We start from the raw sequence: 22353 nt of genomic DNA, 5'->3' as shown, positions 1-22353 counted from the left end.
AGCTCATCAAATATGAAGAGGAGAGATGGTTCTTTTTTTTTTTTTTTTTGGTGACAGTGACATGGCAACAGAATAATGCAACAGGGACAGTGCAAGAGCAAATTTCATCAGTGGATGTGTGGTAGGCTGTCTTCCTAAACTTCCAAGTGGATGTTAAAAGTCATTCAATTTTGAATTATGAAAGGAGTCCATAGAAAGATGTTACAAACAGAACTGGGTGATATTCAAGTGAACATTTTTATTTAGGCTAATTGGGCTATTATCTCTTGTAGAAACCAGTCTGTGTTTTTCACTGTCCAAGATGAAGTTCCCTTCATAAAGGAAAGGTATAAGGTATAACAGGTGGTGTTAAGTTAGAAAAGCTGACCTGTGTGGTGACTTCTGGGCACAAGCTGTGAGTGGTGAGGACATGGGCTTCTGCAGCCAGCAGAAGCATGGGTTGCAAGCTCAGCAGGAAGCCTGCATGTATGGCTTTTCTGGCTGGCACTGCTGGGTGCCACCTCCTCCCCTCCCATGTTCCTCAGCTCTTTTAGGGCTTTGCAGTGAAGGAGTTTGCAACAATGGTGACGTAGTTTTTCCATGTTTGAAGCAGATCCTTTGTGAAGAGGCCAGACTGTGTGAATTCAAATAGCTTCAGGTCACTTTAGATGCTCTATACCTCAAAAAGAGTTCCTACTGTCTGATTTCATGCGAAGCTTTAAGTTTTGTAAAAACTGTTTGCAGAGTAACATCAAGAGAACCTTCCCATGTGCAGAGTGCTGGACCCAGCTAGTGACATAATCCCTCCTATCTTCACATGCTCTGACTCTCCCCAGAAAAGACCTTGACAGACCATTCCTTCTAGAAATACATACTGCTATTAAGTTTGAATTGCATGGAATTATAATTAGCTTTCCAAGAGAAACATTCTGTTTCTCTTTTCCCCATGCATTTGTCACCTTCAACCACTCCAAGCACCAGGAGACAGTTAACCTAATGGAATAGACTAGAATTCATACTTTGTCTCTGCTTTAGCATAAGTAAGCTTTTTCTGCAGCATTTTTTAAATATAGGACATGTATTTTTAGTGTGGTATGGGTAAGTGATTGATGGTGGGGGTGCAGATCTTCAGCTGTTTTTTGCATTTGAAATAATAGAGAGATATAGTGGTTGTAAAAGCTGATGGCTTAATAGTCCCGAAATTCATCTTTCTTTGCAGGTTGATAGTTACTGCATTAGTTACAAATCAGGTTTCTGCATGCAGCCTGGTTTGGAGCTGCAGAGCTCACCTTGAGGCATGAGGGCACGTGCTTTGGGTAGTGTGCCTTCAAGCAGGGTCAAACCCATTCCTTGGTGTTCCTCAGGGGCCCTGTATCTAGCATGGAGGAATTCTACTGAGCACACTTGGGAGTTTTGCTTTGGGATTCAGCTATGGAGGTTTCAGGTTGTCTTTGAAAAGTTGTTCTAAGAAATCATTTTATCCCATTGTTCACAAATTCAAGAAGTTTACTAGTAAGAAAGTCTGTAAGAGAAAAATGCTTTGCTTTAGGCAATGAAGCTTATTTTAGATGAGGAGATTTTCAGTTTTACTACTTTGTAAAACTCCTAATTGGTGTTATTAAATCCCAACCTCAAATGAAATACAATAATTTGCAATGAAATTGCCTTGAAAATTAGGCTTCTAAACATGACTCCCTTCCCCCTTTTAATTGCTATGCTTCTGTATGTTGATGTAGAGGAAATAATCTGATATTCTGTAATTATTGCCTGTGCTGTACTTGGTCTGTAGTAAAAACATGTGGATGCACTTGTTTCTGTTCTTGTGTTGTATTTAATGAAAGATAAGAGTCCCGAATAGGTAATAAAAAAATAGGTGTTTTACCTGGCCAGGGTACATGGAATATTATTTTGTTTGAAGAGAATTTCTACAGGAAGCAGGGAGATTTCCTTTTCCTTCTAATGCTAAATACTCTTCCCCAGGCATGCCTCTCTGGAGTTGAAAATATTTCTTGGGAGACTGGATATTTTGGTAACATCTAAATGCCTTGAATGAATTGGGGCCTTATTAACAAGTACCATTCAATTAAGGAATGTATTCCCTTTTGGTTTCCTAAAGTAGGTGACTTAATATTTACTTAAGTGTTAGCAGTCATCCCAAAGGAATTTCTATCTTAATTTCTATCTTAATATCTTAATAAAAGACAGTGCTCTCAAAAAAGGAGCAGGATCTAGGAAAGAAAGGATACATGCTTCAATCAAAATAGTATTAGCCAAGTCATCCCCTGCCTGTTCAAAATGCTGAGTGGCTGCATGTCCTACAGCCAGGCCCTCTCCTTGGGTTTGGACCACAGCCCAAGAGCTGCCTCATGTGTGACACAGCCTTGTGCAAGGGCTGTGCTCAGAACAAGGGGCAGAGTGACTCTATTTCAGCTTTGGGCTGCCGGGGTGGGTTTTAGTCATGTCATATTAATGCTTGCTATTTACCAGATCTCTTCCGCCCGTAATTAATGCCTTTTTATGCTCTCTGATCCCTCCATCACCAGTAAGGTTGCAAGTAGGGTAGAGCTGTCTATAATTTTTAAATATTTCTTTATTTTTCTAAGAGCATGGGATAAGCTCGTGAAAAAACAAAGTAATTCTCCATCTTCAAGTCTGCCTGTGAAGTATGGGCTGCCCAGTATTTTCAGTGATTCCCTCAGCCATGCCTGTAAAAGACATAGGACTGGGCATATTGTATTCCTCAGGAAGCAAAAAAGGAAAGATATATTACAGATTGAAAAAGCAACCTGCTTTGAATACATGAAGTGTTGTCAACTTAATATCTTATTAATGGGGGAAGAGAACCTGTGCTCAGTCAGCCTGTGCTGATGCTGCCAAGCACATCAAAACTGTAGTGCCTTGTTATTCCTGGCACACTTTAATAAGCAAATAGCAGCTAAATAATGTATTGACAGTCAAGGCAATTACATACACACAATTTATAGCAACATAATGAGTTTGGGGTCCCCTCCTCTCCTTTTGGGATCAGATTAACTGTTGAAACAGTACAAGTAGAAAGCCTAGAAATGTTCTGCAGAAGGAAAAACAATTAGCTAGAGGTAGGAGTTTGCTAAATATGGATAAAAGAAATACAGATTTTCAAACTGATATAACAAATGGTCTAGCTGGCAGCTATCCTCTGATTTTTATTTTTGTAGCTCCACAGAAAAAGCACAGCCTACTTGTGCAGGTGAGATACAAACTGGAAAGAATGCTCTTGTGTTATGTCCACTGCTACTGGCGCTGATAACTTCCCTCCGCCCTTTTTTTTGTGTCTTTAATCATCTTGACTCGTGGAAGCGCCACCATAAATTGCGTGAGGGCTCCGGCAGTTTGGAAGTCAGTGTCCACCTTGGTCTTTGAATATGGCTTCAATCTGGTCATTGAATGGATTCTCCTTGCCAAGCACTTGAGGCCACTCGTGTAGCGCCTTCTGCCAGGTAATGCCTGTTCCAAGGGCTGCAGCAATCTGCAAACCACAAATGCTATCAATTCCTTGTGCCTCTATAATACAGTCATTTCATGCCAGAGTTTAGAAGACCCCACCATAAGGACTGCCCAGTATAACCATGGGATGGACTGTAGCCTATAACCAAAGGAAAAAAACCATTCCAGCTGCTTGACCAGGGCAAAATCCTTCTGAGAGTAAAAATAGTATTAGGGCCATATGTCTGCACCTCCCGTCATTTGTCTAATAATGATAGTCTGTCTCCAACCACTTCCAGATGCCTATGGTGTCTAGTGCATAAACTGCTATGCAAAGGCCCTGAAATCTGATTTTTATTTTTTTTCTCCCATGAAACATTTTGAAAGTATGTCAAAAGCACCGCTTGGGTATAACGCATAAAGCTCTTGCAAGTCCAAAGGAATTCATGCTCCCAAATGCTTTTGGTACTTCTAATAAATGTTCTCTGTGCTCTCCTGGGAGGAAACCACAGGTGATGAGGAAAAAGAGGCCCAATTATTTCTAGTTTCATAACTAACTGTGTCTGATGCTCTAAGTTTGCACCTGCTACTGGGTTGTCTTCAGAGTTTTTTCCCATGAGACCTGTAGAAATGGTAGAATAGCTTTTTTCCTCAATAGCGGTCTCACTCCAGCTTTCACAAAGGTTTTTGCCCTAGAAGTTATGTGCCAAAGAGAAATCGTATCTGCTGCACTGGCAGGGCGAAAAACGTCAGTGGTAGCAGAAAGGGACAGAGAGAAAAGCCTGACTCTCCCTTATCCAAGTTTTCACACCCTGCTAGGCATTTTTGTTATACTCCTGACCTGCGGTTGTATTTGGCCTATATGGGAACTTTCTTTTCAACTCAAACTTTTCAACACACTGATATTGACTGCAATTATGAGGATTAAATAAGGCTAACAAAAGCTTTTTTTTTGGTTGCTTTTAAGGGCCGAGGGGGGTTTATGGAATCAAACTACTTGAATACTGTTGTTTCAGAGTTTGGGAAGATACTGGAGCCTTTCGGGAATTTTTATGTGCTGCTTTTTTAATCCTGTGCTTTAAAAGAAGCTGTAGTGATGGCCTGGAAGACAAAATCTTTCTTTTTTTAAGGGCTCACATACAAAGAGAAGCATTTGTGGGGTGGAAGCTCTTAGACTCTGGTCACTCAAAGTCTTGTTAAGCTAATGGAGGAACGGGCAGGAGAGAGGGGTAGTGGAGATTTGTGCAATAGACCGTTTTCTCCTGGTTGTAGTTTGTATTGTGACCAAACGTTATTCTGGGACACCCTATGGCAGCCAGGAGGCTGAGACCCATCCCTGTCAGAGTGGTCCATTTTGGCATGCTAGTCTCCAAACCTCCTTCATAAACCTCCCTACACCTTCCACGGGTTTTAGCAGGATGGGTGGTGTTGATTAATTGGCTGGTTGGGTGGTTGGTTTAAAAAACCCTACTGTCTTTGCATGGTGCACCCTTTGCAAAGGTATCACTGGACATATGCTCTACAGTGTTCAGACTAATGCTGACTGTAATTTAGGGTATATGTACTTAAACTACCCTTTTTATCTGAATTAGATTCTGTCCACGCATAGTTTCTTGATGTCCCAATGATTTCAATAATTTATTCTGGATGAGTAGTTTAGCACAGAGAAGGGTTTGTGATTCTGGAAATCGCTTTCTTGCAGGTCTTTTTTAAATTCCAAAATTCTTGCGCTTTGAGACGCGCTATAATTTTTATGAGCTTTGCAATTATTTTTTTGTTGTTGTGAAGATGGCAACCCCTAAGCAAGTTTTTAAAAGGAGATACTATCCATTCCTCCCAGTGCTCTGGGTGACTGCAACTGGGAGGTGGCTGTGTTATTTCAGCAGTTTCTGGCTGTTTTCCTTGTCTTCAGCAAACAGGTGATAGGCATGATTCTCAGCAAAGTGTAAATACCCAACTCATCTGATATGCGTCACTTCATCTTTTCCTCTTTATTTCTGCCTGGAATGTGCTTTGCTATGACTTAAGGAAGAAAAAGGGAGAAGCTAATCACACTCAAGCTGTGCTTTCCTGCCTGTATATAAACATTAAGAATCTTCCAAGCGTCTCAGGTTCCAGTTTGTGATGCTCAGGGCTTTTGCATTCTCCCTGATACCTTCATAAAAGCAAGAAAGGAAGCCATTTATGCAGGATCCTGTTGAAATGCATGGCCCTGTCATCCAAACAAAGCAATCGACTGTTCTAGAGGGAAGTGGTGTCCTTGAAGCCATCTGGCATTCATAAAGATTTGCAGTGAAATTTTGTAGTAAGGAGGAGATGCTGAAGAAATTCCCTGGGCTCCCTCTATAGTCACTGGGAAGAGAAAGACAGATTTTTTCCCAAGGACAACCAAGCTGAACTTTGGGGAATGGCGTCTCAAAAACAGCTCTAGAGGAAACTTGGGAGGACTGAGTGAATCACTTTGATTTTAAGTGTCAAAAGTAAATAGCGTGAATTTCTTCTGCCTCCATCCTGCGCTGCATGTTTTGGAAAACACTTTATGGAGGCAAATTTTAACTTTGAAACTTTAGTGGAATGCAGTTATGCCAATTATGAGTGTTTTGTTTGCACCCTCCTGTTTCGCAACTTAAAAAAAAAACATGCAGGAAACCCCTTTCCTCACAAGAAATTTACAGGAAGGGAATGTGGTTCTGGGCACAGTGAAACAAATTAGGACTTGGTGTTTATCCCATCTTTCAAGATTTTTAAATATAAAATATTGCCTGGAGTAGGGACTGTGGGCTAGTTTTTCCTGCCTGCCTAACCTTTCTGCAATGCATGAAAAACTGCACTAGCTCTGATGGCACAGGGTGAGTGTGGCCTTTTTTCTTTTCTCTTTTCCTTCTCCTTGCAACGTATGCAAGCTTCAGTTAGAAAGGTTCAATTCCCTCCCACACTCCTCCAGAATGTCTGGACCTCTGGACTCCTGGATATACACATTGACACCTGCTTCTGCCATGTTTATACCAGCGGACAACCTTTTTTTTTTAATTAAAGAGACAGTGGATAAACAGCAGGTGAAATTTGGGGGCTTACAACGGACACCAGCTTATCCTGCCCCTTGCTGTACCACAGTGATTAGGGGTCACCTAGTGATCACACTTGCCAGCTCACCCTTGGGGTGAAAGGGGCACAGAGAGTGGTTCCTTCATCCCAAACTTCAAAATTTCTCTGCATTGAAGGCAAGAGCTAAGGTGTTTATGCTTTCCTTGGAGTGCTGCTCAATTCAAAAATTTGGCAATATTTGTCAGGTGCTTCAAGATCTACAGAGGGAAAATTCAGCAGAAATGCCCTGGCTAGGTATCTTATCTGTTGTATTTATCAAGATGCCTTTGAGGTGGGGGGAATAGCTGCAGGGATGGAAGAAAGAGCCTCTGCCCACTTGACAAGCTGCACGGAATCAATCCTCTCCCGCTAGGCAGCTCTATATGCTACAAAAACCATACCTGGCCAGAGGCATTCATGTCAGGAGAAAGCAAAACTTTAAATAAAACTTGTATGAGGAGTGAGTGAATTATTTATCATCTTCCTTAAGCATACTCTAAAATAGCAGTTCTCTGCCCACACTTCCCCTTCTATTTACTAAAGGAGTCACTCTTTTGGGGCAGAGTGCTGCGTCTCACTCCAAATAGTGGTATGTTGATAACGGACTTCTCCACTCCAACAGGAAAAGAAAAACGGATTTAAAATGGTGGATGTTTGGATAAGGCTAATTAATAAATCCTAGGAGGACAATAACTCACATGAAGTGAGGCATATCTACAGCTGGCACCTTGACTGTAAGGGAGAATGTACCTATAAAAGCATTAACGTCATCCTAACAGCAGGAGGGAGAGATCATAACCACTGCAGGATGCCAGGTCCAGAGGGAGTGAAATACGGCAGTACTTGACTGGATCCTGGAGCTCAGCACTCTGGGGGCTGCAAGTAGGGTTTGCAGCTGTCCTTCAGTGTCCTTTTGTAATTTTCTTTTGGATAAGGAAGGATTCTGTTAAGATAAACATTTGCTGCCTTCAACTCTGTGCTACCTTGCAGCTGCTGGTGGGATACAGGATGTGGGCAGGAGGCTGGATGAAAAGCTGTGATATGGCAAGCCTGGCTCCCTTTGTGGCCTGGTCCTGGGGGTTATAAGAAACCTAAGGCCAGCCTCAGGGAAAGACAGGAAAATAATGACAGGAAAATAATGACAGGAAAATAATGCCAAGAAAATAATGCAAAAGTTTCCATTGCACTCCAGACTTCATATTGCACAGTTTCCCCAGATGGCAGGGGTGGGAATGGGGTTTGCTTTGTCACTGTTTTCACTCTCATTTCATTTGCTGAGTTTTCTCTAATTGCTTCCTTGCGAAAGGCCTGCAGCCAAAAATCAAGGCACACTTTCTCCACATCCCCAGGCTGTGAGTTCATACTTTCACGCAGCTGTCTTCTGGTACTTGTGTGGTAGACAGGCAGGAATTTCTGCTATGAAGGAGTCCCTCTTCAAACAGGAGGATCTTTTAATTTGGCATGGCTAAGCAAGGCACTGTATTGCCCCGAGTGACTAACATGGGCGTAAAAGATAGCACCTAAAGCATCTATTTTGCCTTTGGAGTACTCCCAGCACGTCTCCCCTCTCTGAACTGAAGCACAGTCAATGGAGAAGCTGCTGCAGTGCTGGAATCCATCAGTGCTTGCAACTCGCTCCCATTGAAGTGCTTCTCCACTGACTGCTCTTTCCCAGTGTGGAAAGCGGCCTCACATTGGGTTATATGGAGATGGGGCTGTGGGAGTCAACACATGCAGGGCATTAGCTCACAACATAAAACTGGCCCATAAAATCCTCCCATGATCTGGAGCTACCAAGTGGCACTGCCAGTGGCTGGGCAGTGTGGTGGGGTTTGCTTGCAAAGGAGACTGACTGCTGCTTTCCTCTGCACATGTGTTTGAAACCTGCAGGTGGTGTATAGAAAACTGGTTTTGCTTGCAGCTGACTGCAGAACATGCTCTCTCCACATTTTTTATAGGGTCAGAAAAAAACTAATTTGAAGTGAGCATGGTGGGAACCAGGCAAGCTCACACTAGATTATTGAACGTAAGCAAGGACTTACAGTGGAGCAGCTGCTTCTCCTTCTTTTATTTATTTCTGTAATAAACAGACTGTAAACCTTCTCCTGCCACCTGTTCTAGGAGGCCAAGCAAGCAAGTGAAAACGTAGTAATATGTAGCTGCTGAGCATAAGCAATTTAAATGTATAACTTCAAAAAGGAATCTTTGTTCCAGACTGTGACAGGGAAACCTGCAGCCTCAGAGGCTGCAGGGCAAGGGCAGGGCTGGAGAAGACCTGTCTGGTTTTTGCAGTGCTGCCTTACTGTCCTGATCCTGCACAACTCCCACGGGTGTTTGGGCAGGCAGCTGGCCAGCCTAAGTGGTGAGGATCAGTTTTTGCGCATTAAGACCTGTTTGGCCACGATACTGGTCAGTAAGGGGAAAAGGCAGAAGACCTTGCAGGAGTCAGAGCAGAGTGCAGCCATCAGAAATGGAGATATCAGCTCTGGGGCTACAGCTGTCATTTAGACTGGCCTAAGAAGGCACCCTGGCTTGTATCAGCAATGGTGTGGCCAGCAGGGCCAGGACAGTGACCGTCATCCTGTACTCAGCAACTGTGAGGCTGCACCTTGAATCCTGTGTTCAGTTTTGGGCTGAACAAAAAAGACATTGAGGTCCTGAAGCTTGTCCAGAGAAGAGCAATGGAGATGGAGAAGAGTCTGGAGCACAAGACTTACTGAGCAGCAGCTGAGGGAAAAGAAGTTTTTTAGCCTGGAGAAAAGGACACTGAGGGGAGATCTTAGTGCTCTCTACAATCATATTCTTCTTATGCTATCATCTAACAAATCATCAGAGGTTGTGATGAGGTGGGGGTTGGTTTCTTCTCCCATGAAACAATTAATAGGATATGAGGAAATGGCCTCAAACTGCACCAGAGAGGGTATAGATTGGATATTAGGAAAAATTATTTCAGGGAAATAAAAAGGGTTGCCAAGCCTTGGAAGAGGCTGCCAATGGAAATGGGTGCATCACTGTCCCTGGAGGTATTTAACAGGCTTGTACATGTGCTGTTTAGGGACAGGGTTTACTGGTGGACTTGGCAGTGTTAGGTTAGTGGTTGGCCTCCATGATCTTAGAGATCTTTCCAACCTAAATGATTCTATGACTCTCTCTCTTTTTTAAAAGACAGATTCCCCAAACCTGCATGCCTGTGGCATGCCAGCTGGGTGCCTGGGGCAGTAACGGGCACCAGCATCCCACCTGCTCCCACATCCCACCTGCTCCCACCCATCTCCTGGGGCTGGGTTTTACCTGGCTGGGGTGGAAGCCATCAACTGGTTCGATCAGCTGCCAGGGCTCACCTCCCATCTTGCGCCACTCCTCAGCTGCTGCAAAGAGCACAGGCAGAGGGGTTATCACCAACCAGTGAGCACGGAGATGCCCACCCAGAGATGTACCCCCCTCCTCCTCAAAGCACCGCTGGTATTTTTAAGCACACGACAGCTCTGCGTGAAGATTATGATAATTCACATAAAGTTGTCAGAGCCAATAGTGTGTACAATCCCCTCTCCTTGGGGCAGTATTTAAGCCTTTATTGTTATTTTTTTCCTCTGCTATATTTATGCAAGAAAGCGCTTTGAACATAAATGATTGTAAAACAATTCACTTTCCCTCCCAACTAAGATGGATGCTGTAGCAAGTAAGGCTGTAAATTATTTAATACTGATTTAATACTTTTGCATTTCCCATGTTAGTTGCATCTTCAGCAGTGCAAAAGAAAAAATAGAGATGAAGAAAACAGTGCTTTTTAGGGAAAGAGATGGTAACAGAATATTCACATGGGCTGAAGTCTGCATGAACAGACTGTCATTTTTGATTACTTATCTTCTGAGTGGTCTTTTTCAACTCCAACAAAATAACCTTTTGAATTGCATAAGCGTGACATTCAATGCAAATGATGCTGTGCTGTAAGCCCTGGAGCCATTAGAGAAGTAAAAAGCTTTCTCTCTTCAAAAAGGGCTGTGGAGTGATCAAACATGGGACTAGTGGATATGGCATTAACAGACTGTAAATTCAATAATTCCTTTTATAATGACAGATTGAGAATTCTTAATAGCATTATGCAAGCATCCTGTCAGGAGGAAAATGTTCTCCATTCAAGCACCACAGTTTGATCTGGGCTCACTGCTGTTTTTTGGACCCTGGTTATTGTGTCAAAAAGTGCTGTCTGGGTCCCCACGCTAACTCTCATTCACAAAGAGGTGATATTCCTGCTTTGACTATAAAAACCCACTTGTGATGCTTCAGACAGTGCCCAAAACCTGTTTCAAGGCACGGGGCTTGTAGGTTTGTTTCAAATTTACAGTATGTTGGGCACAACACATATTTACCTTAGATTACTCCATGCAGTGCGCATATAGATGCACAGTGAACTTACCTAACTCCTTATATATGACATCCTACATGGAGTATGAGGCTGTATACTGTGCTTTACTTTGTAGAGAGACTACTGTTCCAGTGCCAGAAATAGCAGAGGAGTAAGTAAGATAAGTAAAATTTGTATCAAGATAGGTTAATTTACACTGTTATACCTGACCTCAAAAAATCCTAGAATAGTGGAGCAAATAGCCACCAACTGAGTATGTCCAGAGTCTGTCTTAGAAATGCCTTTTGCCTTGTCTGGATGACACCAGAGCTTGCTTCTATCCACACCAAGGAAAAGGCATAACAAGCAACCCCTATCCCCCTCTTTATTGCACTGCTTCATAAAGGAACCACTAATTTCTTCAGTCAAGGTCAACATGTGGGCTAGAGTGTCCATCTGAACCTAGAATAAATGCTAATATGCTCAAATTTTACTGGGAAAAAGCTGGGAGCTGCTATGTACATAAATATGCCCAGGTCAGCCTGAAATCAATGTACTCATCACAGTGTTTAACCACTGCTAAATATTTGATGTCTGGAGAGTTTCGGGGAGGATTTGCTGCTTGCTTCAGAAAGAGACCAGAAAAGTGGGTCAGTAGCCTTAGCTGGCTTTTGAGCACACTCGCGATCTGACAGCTTTCCTGACGGCAAGTTCGAATCCTTGCCTCCAGGGCTGCAGGAAATTTTGCAAAGTGTCTTTCAAAGCTGATGTTTGTATATGCATGTGTGATTTTGTTTACTTCATGTATTTAATGCGATGTAATCAAGAACAGCAAATTATATTAAGATGCTTCCTTTTGTGAAAGCAAATAAATTAACTAAAGTTAGTAATTTAACTTATTAAAGTAATTTGCCTACCCAGCAGGTAGTTCATTCCAAGTCCTAATGACTTGTTAAATATTAAGTAGCTGAGGCAAAAGCTGCCAGGAGGCTTGGACACCCTGAAACTCTGCACTATGAGAATGAGCTTGACAGTGGACCCCACCTCTCTGACAGAAACTTTTGGACAGAAAGGCTGACTCTCCCATCCTCATTTCTTTACCTCCTCCTCCTCCATATGGTCTTCATGAGACCCAGAACCAGTTTCTGGAATTGGGTCATGTAGGATAAAATAAGTTTGTGAATTTCGATAGGATTTGGCTGCAAAATGAGATGGCAGCTTCATGGTTTCAAGGACAGCCAAGCACTAATGGGGAGAAGTGTTAGAGAAGTACACTTTAAAGTATTGACAGGGTGCTTCTGTCCCTTCGTGGCTCTGGATTTAGATGCCTGCACGTTCGGATTTAAAATACAGTCCCCAGATAAAATTTTTCAATAAGGACCAACATGGAACTACCTCTCTATGTGAATATAAAAACAAGGAAATGCAGATAAAGCTTTATCCCTAATTATTATATACTATTTTTTGAATGTAAACATTCAGGCTATTTTGGAGAGGCCCCAATGTGGCCAGGGCTGGAGCTCTGGCCCCATGGAGGGAGGTTGAGGGACAGGGATGGTCCATTCCAGGGAAGAGCCTATGGGAAGATGATGAGGATGGGGCCACTCTCTTCACAGCAATGCACAACAGGAGAGAGAGAGACAAGTTGTAACACTGGAGATTCAGGCTGGATATAGAAATAAAAAGCTGTTTTCCTACTTTCCCATCACTATCTAACTACTTGAAATACATTGCCAAAATCAATCCCTCATCTCATGCTGATCCCTATTTTTAAAAAGAAAGAGTGTGGTTCTCCTTGTGAAGAATCCAAGCTGATGCTGGGTGTTGCCTCAAGCTGGACCCCTGTGCACCTTGCAAGGCAAACAGAGCTGAGATGGATTCAGGGACAGGTGTCTGTCCCCAGCCCAACAGGGACTATGTCTGCTCACTCTCATAGGTAATGACAAAAGTTTCCAGGATGTTTTAATTTATTTTTAAGTGTCAGTTGCAGAAGAAAGTGATTTAGGTAATGTGCTTACCTAATGTCACTAAAGATCACAGAAGGACAGGTTTTGTAAGCTTTTCAAGTCAAAAGTTACAGTAGTATGTAGGTGTTTAAAGAAACATAGGAAAGAAGCCAGCTATTCCTGGGAGAGGTGCTTCTACTTTGGGAACAGTGAGAGTGGAGCTGTGTTATTGAGGCAGGAAAATGGCTGCTGAAAGATCTCCTTCCCAACGCACTGCTCAGCCCAGAGGAGGCAGCATGAAGCCCAGTCAGTGACTAAGTAAACTACATCTCACGAAGACCACTTTGACCACTGCAGGTATGCATCTCCAGCCTAGATGACCTGCTATAAAAGCAATGTTCAAAACCAAAACCAAATCTTACAGACCAGGATAGGTTTGAGATTTCTTTTTTTTCTACATCAGCCTGAAAAGCTGCAGTGGACAAGCAGGAGGCCTTCTTAGCAAAGGCACATCTGTTGTCCCTGTCACCTTGCTACCCAAGAGAAAGTGGCCACTGTACTGTGCATCACTGGGCTTGTGGGTGCCGGCAGCTGGGACCAGCGGGGAGGTTGCTGTTCCCAAGGGGGTGGTGGGATCTTGTCTCAGGAAACGTCCCTGGTTACCCCAGCCATGGAAGCCAGGAGAAACTGGCATTAAGGATCCCTCCTTGGCCACAGCCCTGACTGCAGGGTCACCTAGGCTGGCTGACTATACTGCCCTTCTCGTGGTACAGAGCCAAAATATGAGGAGCATAGCAGCAGCCCAGCACCTGAGTAAGTGCTTTGTGAGAAAGACAGGGTAAAAAACAACTTACTTTTTCTCAGTGGGAAATCCATGTAGAAAATATCAAAGTTGACAAATTTCTCAGATCTTGCTATTTCTTTCAGGACATTGGAAAGTTGTAATGCTCTCTGCAAAAATCAAGTGATATAATGACTATTCATTGCTATTCATGTTGCTTTACACGGATCCAGCTTTTATCACTGATGCAGAGGCAGTAGTTTGAAAGATAATGTTGCTCTGTCAGCTGGGGGACAGGAGGTGAACTGGGGCCCTTCATCAGAACGTGGACTTACATGAGCACCACCAGCCTTTGGACTACCCAGCTCATCCTCGCAGGTTGCGCTGAGGCCTCAGCTGATTTCGTAAGTTTGACACAGCATATGCTTATTTCACTGGAGACCTCTTTTAGTAGTGTCCTTATATAAATATTCTAAGTTTCTTGCTTTTGGAGCCCAGTAATTTTCATTCCTCTTAAAGAAATGAAAAACTTTTCTACAAGAGAAATGTACTCTTTTCCTATTATCCTTCCCACTATTACGTTGTAGGTGATAATGCTTATCTATGCAGAACAAATTCCACCCTTACTTTCAGAAGAGTAAATTACCACCATTGAGTGTCTGCCTGATACATCCAGTGTAATTTCTGCAGCCATAACAGAGATCAGGATCTCCTAAATAAATTGTGCAGTTTGGATAATAACACAGACAATTAGTTTCAGACAAGGACTCGGAATGATTAATTCATACCCTGAAGACATATTCATTGTTCATGGACAGAAGTTACATGTACTCTCTGCTCTGTATTGTTGGTATGAATATATAAGCTGCAACCCTGCAAAGGTTTAGGAATGTGCTTAATGGCCTTCTCTGAAGTCAAGAGGGACAGTGCATAAAATGTAAGCTTTGGTGAAATTAAGGCCATATTTTTTTGTTTAGTGAATGCAAACATTAATACAACCATACACAGAGATGAGACCTTTGATAATAGTTGGTTACTGGCTCTTTTACATGGCTGCAGGGGATTGCTGGGATTAAAAATCAGCTTGTACCGTAAGAAAATAAGTGGCTGGTATTATGTGTCATTTACTTCTGCAGCCAGATTTTTAGGGTCAGTTTTAAGACATCTCTTTTCTGTCTGTTCCCATTCCTGCACTGAGCCTGGATACTCCCTGGTCGCACCATCTGGTGATTAAGTCCACAGAAATGTGTCAGAGGAAGATTAGCACAAATCCCAAATGAGAACAGGGTAAGGCTCTTGCTCTCAGGACCTGCTCCCGCAGCCAGAAAAGTCTATGCAGCTGGCCTGTCATACCAACAGCTCACTTGATTCAAAAGCCTTTCCTTTCTTATCAGGTACATTTTCTTCTTAAAGAACAAGAACCTGAACAGTTTTGTCTTGGGGAGACCACATCCCTTGAGCATAAATTTGGGTAGCTGAGAGGTTGTAACAGGAATACCTTCACAAATCCCTTAACTTGAGCATGCTGCCTCCCAGAGCCTGAGAAGCATTTGAAAGGATTGTTGTGGATATTTCCACATTTTCTCCTTGCCTTTGGAAGGAAAAAAACCTGTGCTGACATCTTGCCTTTGAGGCAATTGGACTTTTCTCCTCAGGCACAGGGCAGAGTGCCGGTGTACTGGGGCGATCCCACAGCAGCCTCATTGAGACTTACCTCCGAGGTCAGATTCCTGAGGGTCTCATTGGGGGTCAGCCAGCCGCTGCAGGGGCTCACCTGGGCAGGCATGAGGAGAGGGGCTTTAGCAGTGGGCCAAGATGAATGCGGAGCTCCTAAGCTACAGCTGCAGACCTTACCTGGAGGCAGTCGAGGAACGAGTAGAGTTGACTGTACGTGACATCCTTGTTCAGCTGTCCTGGAAAGCACAGAGAGCGGAATTTCACGTGCCCGATGGCCAAATGTGACTTCATTCTGCGCATCTGTGCATTCCCATGCCTTACACCCCTAGGTGGGAAGAGGCACCCCAGGAGCCCCACCACACCCCCTAACCCCAGGGTACCCTCCCACCACCAGAGCTGGGGTGCAATAGAGGTGGCAGCACCAAGGCATCCTTGCTGCTGAGGTGCCCATGTCCCCACAGTGTGCACAGCCCCATACCTGCTTCTCCAACATCCCTCTCCGGCCTTTCATAGGTGATTTGTCTCACATGTGGGGTTAGTCATCACAGCCTATGCCAACCTCCAACGTGTGTGACTGATATTTTCCCGTTAACATGTCTCTCACCCGCCAAAGAAATGCAGGGTTTGCAAAGTTGAAGGGTGCCTGTATACAGTCTGAGTTTTGCATTTACCTCACAGAGGTTGGCCTTAAAAGGGAGAAACAATTTTGCTGTCATGGAGGGAGGTGGATATGCTTGTGTGGGTGAGGAAATTCATGCACCAAGTCAAACATCCAGCTAACATTCCCTAAAATTCACTGTACTATGCAATAGCTTGGCTTGCTGAGAAAATTATCCATTTTCTCAATCTTCTTGCTTCTTCGGTAACTACAACTAAGATGGGAATTAAATGGCCACATTTTTTTGTATTAGCTATTTTATTGTTTGTAGTACACTGATCATCCCATCAGGCTTTGATATTTTTGCAGTTCTGAAATAGGAATTTCTTACTGTTGTTTTTAGGAACTGCAAAGTATAATCTCTCCCAAGTTAAAAGGGCTTCTCAGGTTGCTTTGTAGTGGCTCCCTGATACAGATGTGCTTCCTGCCTTTCACACAGCTGCTCATCTCCCAGCAGCAGTTCCAGCTGCCCAGGAAGCAAAAGGTGGGGGGTTCAAAGATCTAGCGTCACTTCTGGATATCTGGATGTTCCAGATTCCTGTAGCCTGAAGCATCAGGACCTGGGATGGGCTGTTGTAGGGCCCAGGGATCTGGCAGAAAGCCAGACTGATGTCTGGTCATGGCTGACCGGCAGCCAAATTGGGAATCCTACTCACAGCCTGTCGGAGGATGTGCCAGAAGGGATCCCTTGCTGCAAAACGTGTTGCTTAGGATTAATTGGGTCCCTCCAAGGCAAATTACCCCTCTGAAATTTTTCCAACTGATCCTATAGTTAATCACTCCTGATTTGGCTACGTGTTGTTTCTGATAATTAGATACCCAGTTAGAGGAACTGTCGCTGTGATAAACATGCACTCAGGGGAAGAAATGGGTTTATGTGACTAAAAATTAATTATCACAGGTTCCCCCTACCCTGAAAGGGGCAAGATTTTTCTCTTTTTTTCTTTTTTTTTTCATTGTTACTAGTATAGTGGTTATGAGGGAAAAATACAGGAGTAGAAATGGGGAAGATGGTAATGGTAAGATGGTAATGGAAGATGGCCCATTGCTAATCCCTAGGGAACACTGGGAAACTACAGCACAGGGTGTGCTGCAAGCTGTGTTACCGGTGGTTGCCAACATCATCTGAAGCTGTAATCTACCATTTTAATGATGTGATTTAGCTTCTCTCTCTCTTTGCTGGTGCGAACTATTATGACAACAACTTCCTCCTTGTCAGATGCAAAAGAGATTCCTTTACTAAAATACAAATAAGTGCATGCTTTTGGTCTAGAAAATCAAGGACTAAGTGATCTGTTAATGGTCAGAGGTATCATGTCATTCACACCCTGAGATGACAGGCACCCACAGATAGCCGCCAAATCTCTGAAAAAAATGCCCCAAAGCACTTTACAGTAACTACACTCTTAGGGAATGCCCCAAAACATGCCTGCACATGGTGTGAGGTTTCAATCATCACACACAGGTAGTGAAGGAGGTGCCAGGCACCCAGCACTGTCAGAAAATTCATTTCTCTAATATAAAAACAGTCTTTTACAACCCCCTGACTTAATCTTCTGCCTTGGTCCACAGCCAGTTTTACCACAACATCCACTAGTGAGTGTCAACATCCATTAGTGAGTGTCAACTAAATGTCCATCTCCACCTATAACAACAATCAGGATGAAGTGCAGGCAGGTTGGCCACAATTTTGGGCCAAAACTGGGGTAGAACAGCTTGTTTACACCACCACAGCATGTGTTGAGCCTGGGTTTGGAGCTGGGTGGGTAGAGCTGGTGGGGGAACCAGGCAGAATAGGGGACTGACCTGTCTTGCACTGGGGATGGTAAGAGCTGTCATTCCTACTTCTGCAGCACAGCCAATATATGGCTCATATCTCTCAGATCTCCTCTACTCTGTCAGGTTTGCTTGAAATCATTAATAGATTCGTAGATTTTTTAGGGAGAGAAGGCAACATGAATGGGCAGATAACCAGGAGGAACCCCACAACACCTCATATTTACCTAGAGGATGGTATCTGTCATGCAGGTTATCCCAGAGGAAGCGACCGTCTACCAAGCCTGTTAAAATCACATGGCTGCCATTTGGAAGATGGGAGTCCAGGTATCGCAGAGCTTGCACCACATTGGAGAGCATTTCTTTGGGTGTGGTCATGTGGGCCAGCGTGTTACGTTCCCTAAAGAAGAGGATGCCAAAAGGACATGGTGTCAAGAATACTGTGTCCCCAAAAAGGCACCTGAAACAGTGTCACTTCCTCTGTTTGCTGCTTTTCCACATTAAGTCAACTGAATGAAACCTTAGAAAAATGTTGTGATGTCTCTCACTTGTCATTGCCAAAATCAGACGTGATATAAAAACCTCCCTCCCTCAGTGTGCCCCATCTCTCTGCTACAACAGACAGATGCATCCCTTTTTTATACAGTGGGCACCTAACTCTAGTGGGCAGCTAAGCATCACACAGCTGCTCATCTGCTTCCCTTCCTTCCCTTCCTCCTCAGTGAGACAGGGGAAGAAGAGAGAGTAAAAGCAAGAAAACTTGGGGGGATCTAGGTGAAAAACCAAAACAAACCAGTTATTGTTCAATAAGCGAGGAAGAAGCAGAAGAGAGAAAGCAAGCAAAGAAGTGATGCAAAGCAAATCCGTCATCACAGCTGGGTGAAAGTAGGACTTCTTTCCCCATGGGTTCCTGCGCATAGCTTATATTCAACATGCTCTTTGATTATGCAAGGTAGGAATATCTAAGGTAGCTTTGTCTCTCACATGTCCTACACCTCTTACCAGAGCTCTGCAGGAGGGCAGGAGAGGGGTCTGGACAAACATGTGAGCCTGGAGAGAGGCGATATCTAAGATTAAAATAGTCCATTGGGGTACAGGAGCTGTGTCAGTGTTCCACATGGACTGAATGCCCACATGTTGTGACTCACTGTCAGGCGTGAACCTCTTCAAGCCAGATTCCCCAGCTCGGGTTTATCCTTCCCCTCTTGTATTTAGCTGTAAATGCCACAGGAGTGTGGGGGGAAATGAAATCCTAAAGTTGAAATACATTTCAATTTATATAAGGAAAACAAACAAGCAAAACCACCCCAGGCTGCCTGGAGAACAATGTTCTAGTTACATTATTATAGCAACCACTTTATTACAGAAAAAGTGTCCACGTGCTCTCGCGCCTGAGACCTATTGCCGCACTCTCATGGTGCCCGCGCCCAAACGGGGCTGACAGCAAGGCGGGGAACACAGCCCTCAGAAGGCAGTCCCATCCCAACAAGAGAGGATCCATCCACCTTGGGAAGCAAGGTCTTGTGACAGTTTTCCTTCCATCTTGGTGGTGTGGCTCAGCTGATCAAGGCGTTCAGAGAGAAAGATTAAGAAGTAAGACAGGGGATGTCCTTCCAAGCAGGAAGGTTGCACTAATGACCAGCCTCACTGTTTTAGTGGTTCCCACATTTTTTCCTCTTGCTTGTTCTCTTTGCTTGTAGAAAAGCAATCACTTTAGCAGCCAGAAGGCTCCATCCAGGCCCTTTCCTTAGGAAAGTCCTTTCATCTCTTTCTTGGCTTCCCAGGGGTAAGAGAAGGGCAAACTTGATGCTTGCAGTGCTGAGCCAGCTGCTGGTGAATTGGGTCAGACTCCTTGTCAGTGAACACCATAGAAGCAGGAGCTTTCCAAGGCATTGTTGTTCTGTTTCAAGGCATTAGAAATGCTTGGGTTCAGAGGGGGGGAGTGGGTGCTGAGTCCTGTGTGGGAGAAGCATGTTCCCTTAGAAGGATTTGGGATTCTTCAGTGAGCTGCATTTTGCACACAAAATAATAATTGGGTGAGTTTCCTGGGCCCAGAAATTTATCTTAATGCAGTATGTGCTGCTGAAGCATTTGAGACTTCCTAGTAGGGAGAACTGAAAAACAGCATTAAGATTATGGTTTATCCTTGTGACAGCCACCCAGTCAAGCTACTTTTGAGATAAGACTGTGGATTTGCTCTGAAATTACTTCATTTCGCCTACAGGTGTTGCAGCACTTGGTATCAAAATACCGGTCTGATGTAAGGCCTCTACCACAAGTAAACATGTCAGTATAAGCCAAAATTAATATGACATTCATAATTCCACTTTCTCTTGTCATATGGTATTGAAGTCATGCAGATATGTTAGTGTATTTCTTCAAATTTCCTTTCTTTGCCAGGCTACGAAATTAAAACCAAATGAGAAGAAAGCAACCTTGTAGGCACATTCTATTTTGGCTCTGCCATAAAGACTCCAAGGTGTCTGGGTGAGCACCAGGGTCCATTGTGGTACCCTCACCTCATTCCCCTGGGCTTGCTGCGTAAGGCTGGTATGCCCAGGGCATGAGGGCTAGAAATGTTGCCTGCTCACACACTGTTTCCAGGGCCTGAGGGTGCAGCAGCTCTTTGGTGCTGATAGTCTTACAATAAAGGAGCATTATGCTCTTGCTGGCACTGGTGCCACTTTGTACAAGGTCCTTTCATGGTGGGTGCCTGCTCAGCCTGCTTTGCTGCTGTCACCTTGCTGTTTGTTGCAGATGCCGTAAGTGCAGACCTGTGAAGGAGAGGCTGGAGAAGCAGTGCCATACACTAAATGCAATTAGTATTTGCAGTAATTGTACAGCATTTGAGACTTCTGGTGCTCATTATTTTCTTGTCTGATCTTTTTTTTTTGTTCTAGATTTCTGTATCCCACATTCACACCTTGGTGGGCTGAGAGATACCATTGCCATCTGTCTTTATTTTTCTAACCCCCTGTTTGGACACCACGGTGTGGAGACCACTGGAAATCTGTAACACAGGCTGCCAATTTCATTATCTTTTCCCTCTACGAACATCCACATTACTCATTGCCCCACTCTTCGCATGGGATGAAATACTCACATTTTAACAGTGCTTTGGGAAGAGCTGTGTCTACAGTATGCTCAGCACTATGCCCTCTTTTGAAGCCAAAATGCAGAATAAGGCCAGGAAGGCTGTACTGCTGCAGTTTAAAGCTGTCCTTGAAGGGGTTTTTATTTGCCAAGCCCTAGGTTTGAAGTCAAGCCCATCAGATGCTCTGCATCCTCTGTAACCTCTGTAGGTACATCAGAGCCAGGGCAGCTACACAGTGACAGGACACTGAAAAAAATCTCTCTCTGCTGTCCAGCCCCCTCAATGGAAACAGCACGATGCTACAGAAGCTGCAGCATCTTTCCTTGCAGGAGTCACAGGGATCAGTACAGCCTGATAGCCCCTTTTGATGCTGTGAATGTTTTGGAAGAAAACAGACAGAAAACAGCAGCGAGAATTTGAGCAGACAAAAGTCTCTCTGCTCGATAGCGGATGCTAGGATAAAAAGATATCAGAGTTTCAAACAAGTATTAAATACTGCTCTGGCAGGTTTTGGAATAAACAAATGGGTGAGGCAAGGTCAAAATAGTTTACATTTCTGAAAATTTCTTTTTACTTCAGACAAGAGTAGAAAGCAGTGTTAGATACAGGATAAGCAAAAGGAATAACCTGCAGAATGAGAAATAAAACAAAGGAAAAAGAGGTGCTTTTAGCAAAGGCAGTGACACAGCAGAATTGAAATATGTGTACAACAGAGCCTGGGCCAAGCCTGTGAGAAGACACCTTGAAAGTCTCCATGGCAGGAGCCATGGACTTCAGCGAAGGTGGATTTTTAATTTTTTGTGGAGGGGGAAGTAGGGGCTTTATCATCCTGGCAATGGATGCAACGGTATCTCCATTAGCTTCCCAGTAAACAGATCCCCAGGACAGTCTTGTCAGCGAGTACCAGGAGGCCTGTGACTGCTTTTCCCACTCTGTCAGAGCATGGTAGCATTGCTTTTGAGGATTTGTGCATCTTTCCCCTAACAGGAGCAGGATGCTGAGGGCAGATTTGGCAGTTTTGGGCAGGGGAGCAGAGAGAGCACAAGCACCAGAGGGTGGAGGTTTCATGGGAGGTGATCTCTGCATGCTGCCTGCCTGTGGCTAGGGCGCTGGTGATGCCAGGAAAGGATCTAAAAGGTGCTCCTGTGGTCCCACTTCTGCCCCAGCTGAAGGCTCCCAGGTGCTGCAGTGCCAAGAAAAGCTCTGCCTGGCCTTTGGACATCCTCATCTGGAGCACAACCCCTGTCAAGCAGAGTTTCAACCCATGAACTGCCTTTTAAGCAGTTTTATGATACCAAACCTTGGCCATTTTCATGGCCACGTCTGACAGCCTGCATAATAGCTCCAACTTCATTATACAACCTGCAGGTGAGAATTTTCAAAATCGTTGGAAGGAAACTTAGCTGAGTGTGCAGAATTTGTCAAAGTGAGTCTCTGTGTAAGTCTGTGTATGTAAGTCAGATTGATTTCTTCCACGTACAAGAAAAGATGAAGACCGAACATGGTGAAAATAATGTTGCACTAGCACTCAGACCTCCTGCAAAACCA

General features: G+C 44.0%; 1 protein-coding gene across 2 annotated transcripts in view; it reads right to left on the bottom strand.

The window, feature by feature from the left end:
• Positions 1 to 32: 32 nt before the first annotated feature.
• The window catches only part of AOAH (acyloxyacyl hydrolase), a 77255-nt gene continuing 54934 nt past the window's right edge, over positions 33 to 22353 (bottom strand). For both annotated transcript variants that reach the window (XM_032105080.1, XM_032105071.1), the window contains exons 17-22: positions 17939 to 18111; positions 15455 to 15513; positions 15315 to 15374; positions 13674 to 13770; positions 9820 to 9896; positions 33 to 3487 (exon numbers count right to left, since the gene is read on the bottom strand). In XM_032105080.1, the coding sequence (XP_031960971.1) occupies positions 3359 to 3487; positions 9820 to 9896; positions 13674 to 13770; positions 15315 to 15374; positions 15455 to 15513; positions 17939 to 18111 (595 nt within the window). In that variant the 3' untranslated portion in view covers positions 33 to 3358. The remainder of the gene's footprint in view (positions 3488 to 9819; positions 9897 to 13673; positions 13771 to 15314; positions 15375 to 15454; positions 15514 to 17938; positions 18112 to 22353) is intronic.

Source organism: Corvus moneduloides, chromosome 1, assembly GCF_009650955.1.
Source record: "Corvus moneduloides isolate bCorMon1 chromosome 1, bCorMon1.pri, whole genome shotgun sequence".
Taxonomy (NCBI): domain Eukaryota; kingdom Metazoa; phylum Chordata; class Aves; order Passeriformes; family Corvidae; genus Corvus; species Corvus moneduloides.
The sequence above is the reverse complement of the archived record's forward strand: the minus strand, read 5'-3'. Positions and strand labels throughout refer to the sequence as shown.